Source organism: Palaemon carinicauda, chromosome 2, assembly GCF_036898095.1.
Source record: "Palaemon carinicauda isolate YSFRI2023 chromosome 2, ASM3689809v2, whole genome shotgun sequence".
NCBI classification, from domain to species: domain Eukaryota; kingdom Metazoa; phylum Arthropoda; class Malacostraca; order Decapoda; family Palaemonidae; genus Palaemon; species Palaemon carinicauda.
The window spans coordinates 193,514,752-193,532,251 of record NC_090726.1 but is presented as its reverse complement, the minus strand read 5'-3'; the positions used below and the strand labels follow the sequence as shown (position 1 = coordinate 193,532,251).

Genomic DNA, 17,500 nt, shown 5'->3' with positions numbered 1-17,500 from the left:
ACATATATATATATATGTTTATATGTATACATATATATAAATATATATATATATATATATATGCATATATATATATATATATATATATATATATATATATATATATATATATATATATATATATATATATATTTATGTATATATAAATATATATGTATATACATACATATATATATAAATATATACATGTTTATATATTTATATATACATATATATATATACATATTCATATATTTATATATACATATATATATATAAACATACATATATATATACATACATACATACATATATATATTTATATATATACATATATATACATACATTATATATATATATATATATATATATATATATATATATATATATATATATATTCATATATAGATATATTATATATACATATATATTTACACACACATTGTTTGTAAGTACATGTGTTTATATCAAAGTGTAATCGCTCAACTATCGTAGCCCTGATGAAGAGCCGGGGAGGGAGGGGGAAGAAGGAAAAAAAGTGACTCGAAACACGTATCGACACCAAATATTCAATGGAGAAACGTATATGCAGTTTTCCTCTATATATATGACATTGTACCAACCGTGTGTCACACAATTGTACATAATTATTTTGTATATATTATGCTTGTATCTGCGCTCTTCCCTCGCACTAAAAAGAACCTGAATGATCATGTCTCCGTTTTGCTCTGTAACATTGTCTGTCTCTCGAACAGATCATGTCCTGTTGCCTTGAGGTTTTGTATATAAAGAAGAGTGTTCCTTAATAAATAACTCAGTCGTTTCCAATCTGCCTTTGAGTTCACAACTCCTCTCTCGGCCCGTCACATTGGTGACCCCGGAAGTCGACTCGCTCCCACTGCTTTCCACCCCCACCTCCCTCGCCCCTCCATCGTTGGTACTATGACGGAGGCGGACTCTACCCCAGCAGTTGGCACTGCGGCCGCTCCATTGAAACTTTCACCGTTCGCTAGCGGAGAAGCGTTTGCTTGGTTTCAACGCGCTGAAGTCCACTTTCGTATCAGGGGCGTGACTCGCTCAACCACCAAAGCGGATTATGCTCTCGCGGCGATACCCGAGGACACCTTCCCAGAAATATCCGACTGGCTTTGTGAACAAGGAGACACCCCAATAGCGTATGACGTCCTCAAATCATACCTTCTGCAGCAGTACTCGCCGTCGCCAGCCTCCCGTATAGCAAAGCTTTTTCAGCTCTCGCAACAACCGTTGGGGGACCAAAGGGCTTCGCTTGCCCTCAGGGAAATGACCAGTATCGCTCGCCTTCAACCTGCCGCAGACGGCTCTCCTCGTGAGGTGAACCTACTCCGTGCCCTTTGGATACGCCGTTTACCTGAACCTGTGCGCGCTGCCATACCCGATGTCGATAGTTTACCCATAAAGGACTTGATGACCAAAGCCGACGCCCTTATGGACAGCCACTTCAAGACCTCCATCAACGCCTCCACCCATGACGACGAGGATACCTATTCAACGTCAACCGAAGCTGACATGAATGCCGTAGGACATACACGCCTACCCCGTGACGTGCCGAAGCGGCGACAAAGCCGCCCACCACCCACCAATCGCTCGCGCCCCAACGAACGACTTCTACAGCCACTTACTACCTCCCATCCGCCGCAGTTTTGCTACTACCACTTCAGATTCGGGGCAACCGCGAAGAAATGTGCCAAAGATTGTTAGTGGCCAAAAAACGTGTAAGTAGGCCATCGCTTGTGGCGGTGGCCTCCCATGTTTCTAATCTTTTCTTTTTACAGGATGCAGGAACGGGCGTGCGATTTTTGGTAGACACGGGTGCTTGTCGTTCTCTTTTGCCAAGGAAACTCTTCAAGGCACGACGTAGTCTGTCTACATCTGCCGACGTCCGCTTGGTAGCTGCCAACGGATCTGCGATACCCACCTACGGTTACGAGAACCTCACATTATCGTTCGGAAACGGTAAATTCAATTTGAAGTTTCTCGTTGCTGACGTCACAATGCCAATCCTCGGTGCGGATTTCCTCTCTCATTTCCACATTCTGGTCGATGTCGCCCACCGACGATTGGTCAACGCAGACTCGTACTTGTCGACACCTCTTCAACCCGCCCCCTCTAACCTCGCTCTCCACATCAGCGCACCCACGGATGCCTACGCCCTCCTCCTCATGTTGTACCCGGAAGTTTTCCGTCCAGAACTTCGCCAAACGCCCACGGTTCCTGCCAAGCACGGTGTTTATCACCATATCAAGACGACGGGACCCCCAGTCTTCGCAAAATTCAGACGTCTGGCACCGGAACGATTGGCAGCCGCCAAACAGACGTTCGCCGAAATGGAGAAAATGGGCCTTTGCCAAAAGGCCTCCAGCCCATGGTCGTCACCCTTACACATCGTTCTGAAGAAAGACGGCTCCCTCCGTCCGTGTGGGGATTACAGGCGCCTGAACATGCAAACAGAACCGGATCACTACCCCCTCCCAAACATTGCCGATGTAACCTCCTACCTGCACAAAGCGAAGGTTTTCTCTATGCTCGACCTCCTGAAGGGGTATTATCAGGTGCCTATGAACCCAGAAGACATCCCCAAGACCGCCATCACCACTCCGTTTGGCACATACACCTTCAATTACTCCTGTTTTGGCCTTCGTAATGCTGGGGCAACGTTTCAACGTCTCATGGATGGCATCCTAGGGGACCTCCCTTTCTGTGTATGTTATGTGGACGACATACTTGTGTTCTCCTCCTCAAAAGAGGAACACCTCCGTCACCTGCGCATCGTGCTCGACCGCCTGCAACAAAACGGCCTTGTAGTCCGGTACGACAAGTGTACCTTTGGCGCCAACAAAGTGTCGTTCTTAGGGCACCGTATCACTCCTGAAGGAGTCCATCCCCTCCCTGAGAAGGTAGCAGCCATTCAGAATTTCCCCACGCCCTCGACCGTCAAAGCTCTGCAGGAATTCTTGGGCATGATCAACTATTATCACCGTTTTCTGCCAGCCATTGCTGCCACTCTTGCTCCCCTCTACGCCTCCCTCAAGAGCGAGCCAAAGAACCTGAAGTGGGTTCCCCTTCAAGAAGCAGCCTTCTGCAATGCAAAGAAGGCCCTATCAACTGCTGCGGCTCTCACTTTTCCTATCCCACACGCCCCTCTCCTTCTCTCCACCGATGCCAGCGACGTCGCTATTGGTGCAGTACTCGAGCAGGTGGTCAAAGGCTCGCCCCGCCCATTGGCCTTCTTCAGCAGAAAACTGTCCAAGGCAGAATCGGGTTATTCTACCTTCGATCGAGAATTGCTGGCGGTGCACTTGGCTGTCCGTCACTTTCGCCATTTCTTAGAAGGTACGCCCTTCGTCATTCGTACAGACCACATGCCTCTGGTGCACGCCTTCACTCGACAGTCTGACGCCTGGTCCGCCCGTCAACGCCGACATCTCTCCGCCGTGGCTGAATACAATTGCACCCTCCAATACGTCCCTAGGAAAATGAATCCCGTTGCCGATGCCCTGTCAAGAAACACGTTGGCTGCCGTTCAACTGGGATTAGATTACAACGCCCTGGCTGAAGCCCAACGACAGGATCCAGAGTATCAAGCTTGTAGGACATCCTGCACGTCCCTCCGTTGGGAGGATTTTCCCCTCGAAGACTCCAACACCACCCTCCTCTGTGACGTCAGTACTGGTAGACCGCGACCTTGGATTCCTGCTCCCATGCGCCGACAGGTGTTTGATTTCATCCACGGCCTTTCACATCCCTCGTGCCGTTCTACTACACAGCTGCTGAAGGAAAAGTTCATTTGGCACGGCATTTCTAAGGATGCTAAGGATTGGGTCCGTGCGTGTACTTCTTGCCAAACTTCCAAAGTACATCGACACACGGATTCAGGAGTGGGCACCTTTCCTCAACCTCAGCGTCGTTTCGCACACATTCACGTCGACGTTGTAGGCCCCCTACCCACATCACAAGGACATCGTTACCTGTTTACCGTCATCGACCGCTCCACTCGTTGGCCTGAAGCCATTCCCATGGAAACTGCAACGTCCGCCTCATGTACATCTGCCTTACTCTCTGGATGGATTTCAAGATTCGGTATCCCTGAGCATATTACTTCTGACAGGGGAACAACTTTCACCTCTCAATTATGGACGTCATTAGCGAATCTCCTGGGCATCACCCTACATCAGACAATGGCCTACAACCCCGCTGCCAATGGAATGGTTGAATGTTTTTATCGCACCATCAAAGCAGCTTTGATGTCCCGCTGCAAGGATTGCAACTGGTTTACTCAGCTTCCCTGGGTCCTCCTTGGACTAAGGACCACTCCTAAAGACGCCCTCGACGTCTCGGCAGCCGAAATGGCGTATGGCGACCCGTTGGTCGTCCCTGCCGAATTTTTTCCTTCTACAACCTCCTCCGACAATCTCCAGCGCATACGTCACGTCGTGGGAAAATTTACTCCGTGCCGCCAGACTTACAAGCCCGCAGCGAAGCATCACATACCAACGGACTTGCACTCTGCAACGCACGTCTTCCTGCGCAACGACACCAGCAAGCCACCACTAACGCCCCCTTACACGGGCCCTTTCCTTGTGATCCGACGCAGTCCGAAAGCATTCCTCCTAAACATTCGGGGCAAAGAAGACTGGGTCTCCATTGATCGTCTAAAACCTGCTTATCTTCTGCCTACAGTTCGCCTCTCTAGATCAGGGCGCCCTATTTAACATGTAGAGTATGTCATTTTTAGGGGGGGAGCCATGTACCAACCGTGTGTCACACAATTGTACATAATTATTTTGTATATATTATGCTTGTATCTGCGCTCTTCCCTCGCACTAAAAAGAACCTGAATGATCATGTCTCCGTTTTGCTCTGTAACATTGTCTGTCTCTCGAACAGGTCATGTCCTGTTGCCTTGAGGTTTTGTATATAAAGAAGAGTGTTCCTTAATAAATAACTCAGTCGTTTCCAATCTGCCTTTGAGTTCACAACTCCTCTCTCGGCCCGTCACAATATATACGTGTGTACCTGTGTATCTGTGTGCATGTGTGTAGTTACACACACATAAGTGTATGTGTTCTGCATCAAAAAAAAGTTTCACTATTTGAAATTTAATTAATTAATGCATCATCGGGTTTAAGAAGATTAACGTTGCTGTTATATTATCAACTAACTAGTAACTAGTAACTATCTAGTAACTAATTATTGATTTTGTTATTATCATTATCATTATCATGAATTAACAATTAACAAGTAACTAGTAACTAGTAACTGGCTAGTAAATAGTAACTAGTAAATAGTGAATAGTGAATAGGGAAGTGAATAATTAATTAATGATATTCAATAATTAATCATTAATAATCAATAATAAACAACCATATGGAGACTGTACTATACAGAACAGTGATTAAGCGAGTTTCTCTTCTGAAACTCCCGACAGTTACTTTCATAGTACAAGTTGGCTTCATTAATTCCTGTACACTGACGTCTCCTTAGCTCCCTGTAAAGTGTACCGGAATTAATGAAGCCAACTGTACAAAGGTCGTCTAACGGTGTTAATTGAAATTGATGGTAATTTATCAAAACTTTGACCTTCACTGCCTGAACACCTCGGCTATGATAAATTGATTTCAGATATTTTCGTCTAAAATTCCAGATATTTTCGTGTAAAATTCCAGATTTTTTCGTCTGAAATTCCAGATATGATCGTCTAAAATTCCAGATATTTTCGTCTAAAATTCCAGACATAATCGTCTAAAATTTCAGATATTTTCCTCGAAAATTCCAGATACTTTCGTCTAAAATTCCAGTTATTTTTCATCTAAAATTCTACATATTTTTGTCTAAAATTTCAAAATACCTTCGTCTAAAATTTCATACATTTTCGTCTAACATTCCAGATATTTTCTTCTCGAATTCCAGATATTTTCGTCTCTAATTCCAGATATTTTCGTGTAAAATTCCAGATATTTTCCCATAAAATTCCAGATATTTTTGCCTAAAATTTTGCTAAGTTGTATATATATATATATATATATATATATATATATATATATATATATATATACATATATATATATATATATATATATATATATATATATATATATATATATAAATATATATACATATATATATATATATATATATATATATATATAATTATCCTAAGAATCTCATTGGAAAAAAATCAATGGAAAACAGAATCGAGAGATAAACTATTATAGATTTTATAGAAACATTTCCAATAGAAAACAGTAGAGAGAATGGCACCTCTGTTGATGCAAGCATATATCTGTGCTTCCAGAAGGCATGAACTAAACTGTACCCGGTTGCCTTGAGTAAAGAAATACAGGAACTAACTGTAAGGTAGCCTTGCTTAAAGGAGAATTGCATGATAGATTTGACCTTTGAAATCTTTGGAAATAGCAGGGACTCTTCGTAGTATATTGCAAATTCTTGTGAAAATTTTAACTGCCAGACTTTTTTTGTTCATAGATATGAACATTTTGAGTACTGGAATTTTTTCCTTCATATTGATGTGAGAATTCAGAATACTAGAATACATGAAAATTTTGATTAATGTTCTTAAATGTTTTAATTTCCTTGTTTCCTTTCCTCACTGGGGTATTTTCCCTGTTTGGGCCATTGAGGTTATAGCATCCTGCTTTTTCCAACTACGGTTGTAGCGTAGCAAGTAATAATAATAATAATAATAATAATAATAATGATAATAATATTAATAATAATAATAATAATGATATAATTTTCAAACATTCAACTGGACTATGGAGCGTAAAGAAGGAGATGACGATTGGAGAAGTATTGAATTAAAAGTTCAAGATAGAGACGACTAGCAAAATCTAGCCAGGGCCCCCCTGATATATATGATAATGTATAAATATATGTGTATATGTATGTACATACATAGACTATATATATATATATATATATATATATATATATATATATATATATGTGTGTGTGTGTGTGTGTGTGTGTGTGTGTGTGTGTTTGTGTGTGAAATATACCAGGTTGGTCTGAAGATAAATAGAAGAAAGACAGAGATGATGAGATCGGAGTATGCAATGGAAGATAGGATATCATTGGAAGGCGAAAGGATTAATGAGGTAGAATCCTTTTAAGTATTTAGGGACTATGATCTCCAATACAGGGTCTTTAGAATTAAAGTTTAGTGAAGGATTAAAAAAAAGCAAAGCAGATAATGGCTACTCTAAGTAAAATTTGGAAATCAAATCGCCTGAAATTACATTTAAAAATAAGACTATATATCATTTTAGTGAGATCGGTATTACTATATGGACAATAGTCTGGAATTATTATTATTATTATTATTATTATTATTATTATTATTATTATTATTATTATTATATCCAACTTCCTTATTAGGAATCCATCACATTCCTCACTATAAGTACTGTTTCATATTGCACGCTCTTTTATACAATTCCTAGGGCTATATCGGCTCCTAACTTTTCAAGATTGCTTTTCAATGACTTAGGTATGATCCTATGATTATTGGTAACATTTTTACTTTCGTATTATTATTATTATTATTATTATTATTATAACTTGCTAAGCTACAACCCTAACTGGAAAAGCAGGATGCAATAAGCCTAGAGGCCCCAAGTGAAGAAAGGAAATAAGGAAATATAAAATATTTTAAGAACAGTGACATTAAAATAAATATTTCCTTTATAAACTATAAAAACTTTAACAAAAAAAGAGGAAAAGAAAATAGATAGAATAGTGTGCCCGAGTGTACCTTCAAGCAAGAGAACTCTAACCCAAGACAGTGAAAGACCATGGTACAGAGGCTATGGCACTACCCAAGACTAGAGAACAATGGTTTGGTTTTGGAGTGTCCTTCTAATAGAACAGCTGCTTATCACAACTAGAGTCTCTTCTATCCATACCAAGAGTATAGTAGCCACTGAACTATTACACTGCTGTAGTTAACAACCCCCCCAACTCCCCTTGAGTTAAGACGAATTGTTTGGTAACCTCAGTATTGCCAGGTGTATGAGGATAGAGGAGAATGTGGAAAAAAATAGTCCAGACTATTCGGTGTCCGTGTTGGGCCTGTTGGCAAAGTAAAAATGTGACGTAACCAGAAAGGTATGCAATGTAGTACTATTTGGCCAGTCAAAGGACCCTATAACTCTTTAGTGATAATATCTCGACGGGATATACAGTGAGATATAGAGAATTCCACGTACTGAAAGTGACTGGAATGGAGAAGGTATCAAATCTGAGCCGTAACCAGAGGGACGTATGCAATGTAGTACTATTTGGCCAGTCAAAGGACCCCATAACTCTTTAGTGATAATATCTCGACGGGAAAAACAGTGAGATAAAGAGAATTCCACATACTGAAAGTGACTGGAATGGAGAAGGTATCAAATCTCTAAGACATGCTTGTGCAGGAAGAAGTATGAGAGTGTGAGAGTAAAAGCAAACTGGTAATTGAAGCATTAGAGCTCTCAAGGATGCTTTCAACCTGTGAATGACTGGAATCTTTGTCGAGCAATCATTGTTTTACTGAAGAGATCAGGGAAATATCAGAAAATTTGTCAACGAAAGAAAGAGGACATTATTACTATTATTATTATTATTATCATTATTATTATTATTATTATTATTACTTGCTAAGCTACAACAAGTTGGAAGAGAAAGATGCTATAAGCCCAGGGCTTCCAACAGGGAAAATTGCCCAGTGAGGAAAGGATACTAGGAAAAACACACTATTTTAAGAACAGCAACAGCATTAAAATAAATATCTCCCATATAAACTATAAAAAAAGAAGAGGAAGAGGAATAAGATAGAATAGTGTGCCCGAGTTTACTCTCAAGCAAGAGAACTCTAAGCCAAGACAGTGGCTATGACACTACCCAAGACTAGAGAACAATGGGAATCATTGATATAAATAAAAAAAGCATCACTACATCACTATGTACAGTAATTAGATGGATGTAGGATAGCCGACTGCAATGTACATAGACCACTTTGATGAGAAAGTTGAAATCCTTTAATGATGAAAAGCCGAGTCATAAATGTTAGAAATAGCAAAGACAAAAAGCTATAAAAAGTTTCTGCGAGTAATGCAAGTTTACTCACTTTATTATCTTGCCCTGCTCAAACCATAATAGCTTTATCATCATCATCATCATCATTATCATTACCATTATTATTATTATTATTATTATTATTATTATTATTATTATCATCCTCATCATCATCATCATTATTATTATTATTATTATTAATATTATTATCATCATTAGCCAATATACAACCCTATTTGGAAAACCAAGATGCTATAAGCCCAAAGGCTCCAATAGGAAAAAATAGCCCAGTAAGGAAAGAAAATAAGGAAATAAATAACATGAGAAAACATTCAGAAGCAATTGTAAGAGATATCTAACTTTTAATCTAGGTAAGGAGTCACTTTACGGAGTAAGTAAGGTTTATTAAGGAAACATATAAATCAAATGGGAAATGTTAAATGAAAATATACATATAAAATATTTTGCAAGAAATCCAATGTATAAAAGACAACATAATTCATATCATGTCTATAACTAGTTAGAAAACATTTCCATTCATATCTCATGTGACTCATTTTATTAATATTTGACCCTTTTATTAATAGAAACACTTGAACAATAAAGGTTTAAAGGCCGCTCATGAATGGCAGAGGCAAGGGACAGTGACATTGCCCTATCAAGCTGGACAATGCCCTAGAGACTGACCATAGATGCATATGATCAGTGCCCAAGCTCCCTCTCCACCCAAGCTAGGACCAAGGAGGGCCAGGCAATGGCTACTGATGGCTCACCAGATAGACTCATAGGCTCCCCCCATACCCGCTATCCTTAGCTCACAAGGATGGTGAGGCTGCAGACACTAAAGGCACTAACGAGTCTCAGCGGGACACGAACCCCCGTCTGGCAAACACCAGGCAGTGTCGTTACCAATCAGGCCACAGCAACCCTATTTGACCCGTTTATTAATACGGACACCTCGATAAGAATGCTTTTTTTTACCCTTTTATTGATACGAAGACTTTAATAGGAATGCCATTTCTGTTTAAAAAGTGAAATATTTTCATAAATGGAAAATAGAATTAAAAATTCTTTACTTTTTCTAATCAGGTAATCAAGGACGTCAACTATTCGCTTAATTCATTCATATTACAATAATCTTTCCACATTCTTATGAAATTCCAATGTTCTTCGGCCTTGTTATTAACTATTTTTATCAACATGAGTTCCTAATCCTTCAATCTCAGGTGACGCCCTTGCTTCACCTTATAGTCTCTCTCTCTCTCTCTCTCTCTCTCTCTCTCTCTCTCTCTCTCTCTCTCTCTCTCTCTCTCTCTCTCTCTCTCTCTCTCATTTTTTGCTAGAATACACTCATACATATATGCACATATAAACACAAATATATATATATATATATATATATATATATATATATATATATATATATATATATATAAGTATGTATATATATATATATATATATATATATATATATATATATATAAGTATGTATATATATATATATATATATATATATATATATATATATATATATATATATACACATTACAATAAATGGTGAAGAACTTGTTATATCAATTGTTTTAAGACAACACTTTTTTCAGTTTTCTGTATCTTGTCTTCACGGCTAGAGGTTTGATAGCAAAATATTACAGTATTACATAATTTATTTAACCTTCGCCAACAGCTATTACAGCCAACAAATATTGGCTATTATCAGGACACCCTTATAAAAGAAATTGCAATTCTTATGTAATAACAATGCATTAATGGGACTGAAATAGATTAAATCTAAAGACGATAAATGGGAAATATTACTAGACACATCTGGATCTTATATGAAACCTTATAGGGAACACTGAAGTTGTCCATAAGGAAGATGAATGTTGTATTTACCGATTGCTGAAGCAGTAAGCATCAGAGTACAGCAGAGATGATTATTCAAGTTTCCTCATACTAGGGTCTCCCCTTTATAAAGAGGAAATTCCATTCCAGGCTTCCAAACCTTACACTGGAACCTTAGAATCAAAGTATTTTTCCAATGCAAGGCTTTGGTATTCCTACTGGAATTGTAAGGCTTCATGGAAGATCCATATTCTTTCAGTAATATTTCCATAAATTTTTGTGTTTTTTTTTTTCAAAATCTTACTTTTATTGTTTTTAGATTTCTAATTTTCGTTATTTTGAGTGTACTGACATTATAAGGATTGTGATGTACTTTTAAGGATGACCCTGATGAGAGCCACACTTATTGCCTGAAACAGCTGTTTGCAAAATGAATTATTTTTTTTTTCAAAACTTTACCCCACATGAAAAGGTAAAAAAAAACATAATAGTGTTGTCTTAAAATGAATAATGCAACATCTGTAAATAAAGAATAATAATCCTTTTGAGGAAAGTATAAAAAAATATCTTATCCCACATTTCTTGGTGCCATCTTGTTATTCTTCCAAATCATTCGAGACAATCATTAACTAAACAGAGCGTTGGCTGTCACGAACAACGCAATCTATAACATCTCCAGTGTTACAATAAAGGAAATCAAAAATAAGAAAAAGTTAGGCCTTTCACTTTAGCGCACATACCTCTGCCCACACATGTCTACCCAAGAGTTTTATTTCGTTTTAAAAGCAAACTATTGCTGGACTTTCACTTTCGTACATTTTATATTTTTATTTGTTTGTATGTTTCATCTACATTCCTTCCTTTGCTCGTCATTGCAAAGCATGATACGGACAAAGGCAGAGAGAAATGAAAGTGGAGGGAAAAACAGAAAAAAAAACAAAAAACAAAGAGGAAATCGGGTTTACACAGCAAGAGTAGGAAGATTTTACCACTCATGGCATCCTTGAGGAGGAGGAGGAGGAGGAGGATGGGGAGGGGAGAGGGGGGAGGAGGAGGAGGAGCAGGAGGAGGGATAGGTAAGGGAACAGGTCGCAGGAGACTCCGGGAAGATCTTCTTCACTCGACTTACGTCAGGACAGCGAAGCACACGTCCTTCCCCAGCAGGCAAGCACGGAAAGGATTTATAAAGGATTAACTGCCTCTCTTAAAGGAGGGAGGACTTGGGCATGATGACGTCGCTTCTCCTAAGGTAGGATCAAGTTTTTTTTTTTTTTTTTTGGAATTTTAATTATAATAATATAATAATAAGTGACTGAGGTTTACGAAAGACATTTTCTTGTCGGCTTTTCTTGTGTCACGTATATGAATGAATCTTGTTCGGTTGATAATGTGTTGCTCTCAATTGCATAATCTATTTAGAGTGAGGATGTTATTAAAACGTTGAAAAAAATTATGTAGAGCAGTTAGCTCTTCAAAAATTTTATTCGTAGAAATAGGGGTCCTGTTTTTTTTTTTTTTTTTTTTTTTCATTAGTTTGTAAAATACTATCAACTTTTTACAACAATAAATCTATAATTCGCTTTAATAAGGTCTCATAACTTAGGAATAATTTTGTTCCAACATATATTGGTCTGTTTTATTAGATAATGATTCAACTTGACCCAACTTTGGCAGCTGTTATGAAAGAGTGAAATAATATCAAAACAAGTTTCTTAACTTAATACAAAAAGTTATTATTGGCTTACAAAGCGAAGACACGAACTGTACCGTCTAAACAATCTAAAAGATAAAAAAAGAAAAATTGAAATAAAGATAAAACATGTTTCAGTAATTCTGCAAACAAGGGGTTCACTACTGAACTATAATTGTTCAGTGGCCACTTTCCTCTTGGCAAGGGTAGAAGAGACTCTTTAACTATGGTAAACAGCTCTTCTAGGAGAAGGACACTCCAAAATCAAACCGTTGTTCTCTAGTCTTGGGTAGTACCATAGCTTCTGTACCATGGTCTTCCACTGTCTTGGGTTAGAGTTCTCTTGCTTAAGGGTACACTCGGGCACACTATTCTATCTTATTTCTCTTCCTCTTGTTTTGTTAAAGGTTTTATAGTTTATATAGGAAATATTTATTTTAACGTTGTTACTGTTCTTAAAATATTTTATTTTTCCTCGTTTACTTTCCTCACTGGGCTATTTTCCCTATTGGGGCCCTTGGGCTTATAGCTTCCTGCTTTTCAAACTAGGATTGTGGCTTAGCAAATAATAATAATAATAATAATAATAATAATAATAATCACTCGTACCATCGATCATCTATAGTTGGCTACCGATCAGGTACATGATGCTATGTGGATACTATGAGAGCGCGGAAATGGCTTTTTTGTCCTGTAGGGCAAGAGAGAGAGAGTAACTGGAATCTTGTATTCTTTTGATGTTACCCTTGACATATTGCCACATGGAAATTAAATGTTCTTGAAAAAACATCTGTTAATTGACAAGCGTTACCTGAGGATTATTAATAAACAACAAAATGTAATTGTTCCCAGTCTACTGTAGGACATAGCTCTCAGACATGTCCTTATCTACATCTGGGGTTTGGCCATTTTCATTACTACGCAGGCCAACTGCGCATTAGTGATGGTAGCAGATTTTTATCAGATCACTCACAGCAAACCAACCTAGTATGGATGTCCGTAACTAGTACTGGCGCAACACAAATCCTTTCACCACGTTAAGGTGTCCCCACTCAGAAAGGGAGGTTTACAGATTGTGATTCCATAATTTAGAGGCTGATGTAATACCTGTTTCAAGGCTGTAACAAACTGCCAATTCATGAAGACTAAGAAGAAGAAGAAGAAGCCCAGGAGTGAGAGGAAGCGAAAACATGAGAAGAAGAAGAAGAAGAAGAAGAAGAAGAAGAAGAAGAAGAAGAAGAAGAAGAAGAAGAAGAAGAAGCGCGGGAGTGAGTGAGAGGAAGCGAAAATATGAGAGGTTGCATCCGCCTGGGACAAAGGAGGTAGCATCCAGGCTATGATTAGAGTACCGCCGATTCGCTGAAGGCTGGCTGTGGCCTCCAGAATGACTTGCCCCGTCAAAGACAAACACATTTCATTAGATCTCATGACGCTTTTGGGAGTTTTGGTATTCTTGAACGTATATCACCACACATAGATAGAACATATATTTCATCGGAGGTTAATGAAGATTATACAGAACTCTGGAATAAAAAGCCTTTTACAGTTTTACCTAAAGAAAATCTAGGCAAATTTACACCCTGGTTTAAAAGTACTGTACCACAGTCATTTTCGAAGCTACAAAATCAGATTTATCTATGATAAACAAGGTCAAACGAATAAGAAAATGGGGAAATAAGTAATAAGATGACTCTATTCTCAGTTTGCAAATAAGTACATTACGATAGACAGGAAAAAGGTGGGAGCCAGACTTGGATAACGTCCTTGGAAATAACCAGTTGAATGGACTACACTTTCAGTAACTTTAGCTTCTCTTCGCCTGACCTACAGTCGTCTCTTACCTACTTCTGTAGTGTATGCACACACACACACACACATATATATATATATATATATATATATATATATATATATATATATATATATATATATATACATATATATATATATATATGTGTGTGTGTGTGTGTGTGTGTAAGAGCCCGTCTATGAGTAGGTAGGACTATGTATCCTTCTCTCTCTCTCTCTCTCTCTCTCTCTCTCTCTCTCTCTCTCTCTCTCTCTCTCTCTCTCTCTCTCATATATATATATATATATATATATATATATAGAGAGAGAGAGAGAGAGAGAGAGAGATATATATGTATATACACACAACACATATATACATATATATATATATATATATATATATATATATATATATATATATATATATATATATATATATATATATATGTGACTCAAGAGAAAAAATGGCACCACAGTTATTGCTAGATCCAGCCTCTTTAGTCTAACTAATGCCTCGTGCAGTCAAACTTCCAGAAAATTACTCGTTTCAGAGTCGTATGTATAGAACGCTTTTACAGCTCCTCAAAGTCCCTCCTTATACACACCAAATCTCTTATCTCTTTCTTGCAATGCATTAAGGCCTTCTTTTTTTTCAATTATTTTTATGAGTCATACACTCTTCTTCCCAATCATCGTCTGCTCTTAATTCCCTCAAGAACAGGGTCGTGGTGGCCTGATGGTAGCGTCCTTGCTTGATGATTGCCAGACTGGGGTTCGAGTCCCGCTCAGACTCGTTAGTTCCTTTGGTCACTGCAATCTCACTATCTCTGTGAGCTAAGAATAGGGGATTTGGGGGAGCTTATAGGTCTACCTGCTGAGTCATCAGTAGATAAACCTAGAAGTCTGGCCGTCCTTTGTCCTAGCCTGGGTGGAGAGGGGGCTTGGGCGTTGATATATGTAATATGGTTAGCCTCTAGGGCATTGTCCTGCTTGATAAGGCAATGTCACTGTCCCTTCCCTTTGCCATTCATGAGTGGCCTTTAAAACACTAATGTCCATCTTATAACCTTTTCACCACTACCTTTCTTCTCATTTTTCACCTTCTCAATATTCTTACGCCTTATATACTATGAGAGCAGTTCCTTTTAATAACCTCGGCAGTTTTTTCAATTCATATTTAACATCCATGATTTATTTCTTTAAAAGGACGGGCTCAATTATTATCTTGAATCATTTAATCCGACCTGGAACCTACAGACAAGACTACTGTCATTATTTTGCACTCGTGTTTCTATCTTTCATCCTCCACTGATTTTGTGTCTAGCGTTGGCTCTCATCTTACCATTATCCAATGTCATTGCTCCCAAGTATTTATACGAATCAACCATTTCCATTCTTGGACATCTAAAGGATCTCTCGAAAATAATTTCAAACTGTGCCAAGTTTCTACAGCTCCTCTTCAACCGATTCACAAATTCTACACTCCATTACACACTTATTTTCTTATCACAAAACTACACACTTCCTATATAATGTCCTTTCTCTGACCTCGGGTGTATCTCTACTGATAAAAATCTTGAGTAGCCGTGGACGGTGGAAGAAACATGTCTTTGACTTAAACCAATATCCCAACTTGGACTTATTTTCCAGCACTAGACTTACACCCATTTTCCAAAACTTTTGACTTAGACCCATTTTCCAACACTTTTGACGTAGACCGATTTTCGGACACTTTTGACTTAGACTCATTTTCCAACAATTTTGACTTAGAGCCATTTTCCAACACTTGACTTAGACCCATTTTGCAACACTTTGAACTTGAGACTCCTTTTCCATCACTTTTGTCTTACACCTATTTTCCAGCAATTCTGACTTCGACTCATTTTCCAGCACATGATTTAGACCCATTTTCCAACACTTTTAACTTACACCCATTTTCCAGCACTTGACTTAAGCACATTTCCCAACACTTTAGACTTAGACCCCTTTTCCAAACGAGTCAGTCGCTTCCCCACTAAGAAAATTGCATTGCTTTCAATAAGGTATCCTCTGTACCACAATCTCTTTCAAAATACCAGCCGCCCTTGAACGTTACAAATGGCACCAAGTTACGTAACAAACAAACAAAAGGAAAAAAAAATAATATTGCTGAAATCACCATCGTTGAAATCTTCGGCAGAAAGGAATGAAATTGGAACCGCCTTGGTGTCAAGGTAGTGGTTTGGGACATTCCTCACGCAATGCATATCGGGTTATTTCTTTGGCCAAAGCTATTATCATCTCTCTCTCTCTCTCTCTCTCTCTCTCTCTCTCTCTCTCTCTCTCTCTCTCTCTCTCTCTCTCTCTCTCTGTTAACTCAAACCAATGGCGATTTTTAAGATTTATTCCTTAAACTTTAGTTTATAGATTACATTATCTGTTAAGCTTTTTTTTCTTTTTTTCTAAAGCTTAACAAAAAATGTAATCTATAATCTAAAGTTTAAGGAATCAATGTTAAAAATCGTCATTGGTTTGAATTAACAGAGAGAGAGAGAGAGAGAGAGAGAGAGAGAGAGAGAGAGAGAGAGAGAGAGAGAGATGATAATAATTTTTTTTATGATGCTTTTGCTCTTAAGGCATCGGCTCGCATAAGAGTGGGAAGAGATGCAGACAAAGTAGACTGCTATTAGAATAATTTATATCAATTGTTAATTAGCCTACTTGCCTTCTCGTTTCCTTATTTCCTTTCCTCACTGGGCTATTTTCCCTGTTGGAGCCCTCGGGCTTATAGCATTCTGCTTTTCCAACTAAGGTTAATGAGTAATAATAATAATAATAATAATAATAATAATAATAATAATAATAATAATAATAATAACGGAAAGAAGAGGTGGATGACTTCATTGGGCGGGAAAGAAGAACGCACGTTATTGACGGGAAACCAAAACTAGATAGGCCAACTGGTTTCCCTTGGCGTTTTCTGGCACTTTCCCTAATAAACTGGTTATTTCCATGCCCTGAAATGAAGATGTAAGTGAAAGTGGATTTCCTTGAGCACTTGGGTGTACGTTACCCTGGACGTGGAGGCTCAAAAAATGTCTC

At 38.3% G+C, this 17,500-nt stretch overlaps 2 protein-coding genes across 3 annotated transcripts in view; one reads left to right on the top strand and one right to left on the bottom strand.

Moving 5' to 3' along the window:
* LOC137629173 (DNA-(apurinic or apyrimidinic site) endonuclease 2-like) overlaps positions 1–17,500 on the bottom strand; it is a 215,995-nt gene that overhangs the window by 159,148 nt on the left and 39,347 nt on the right. The window lies entirely within an intron of this gene.
* The window catches only part of LOC137629158 (peroxidase-like), a 46,669-nt gene continuing 41,221 nt past the window's right edge, over positions 12,053–17,500 (top strand). For both annotated transcript variants that reach the window (XM_068360431.1, XM_068360424.1), the window contains exon 1: positions 12,053–12,187. In XM_068360431.1, the coding sequence (XP_068216532.1) occupies positions 12,165–12,187 (23 nt within the window). In that variant the 5' untranslated portion in view covers positions 12,053–12,164. The remainder of the gene's footprint in view (positions 12,188–17,500) is intronic.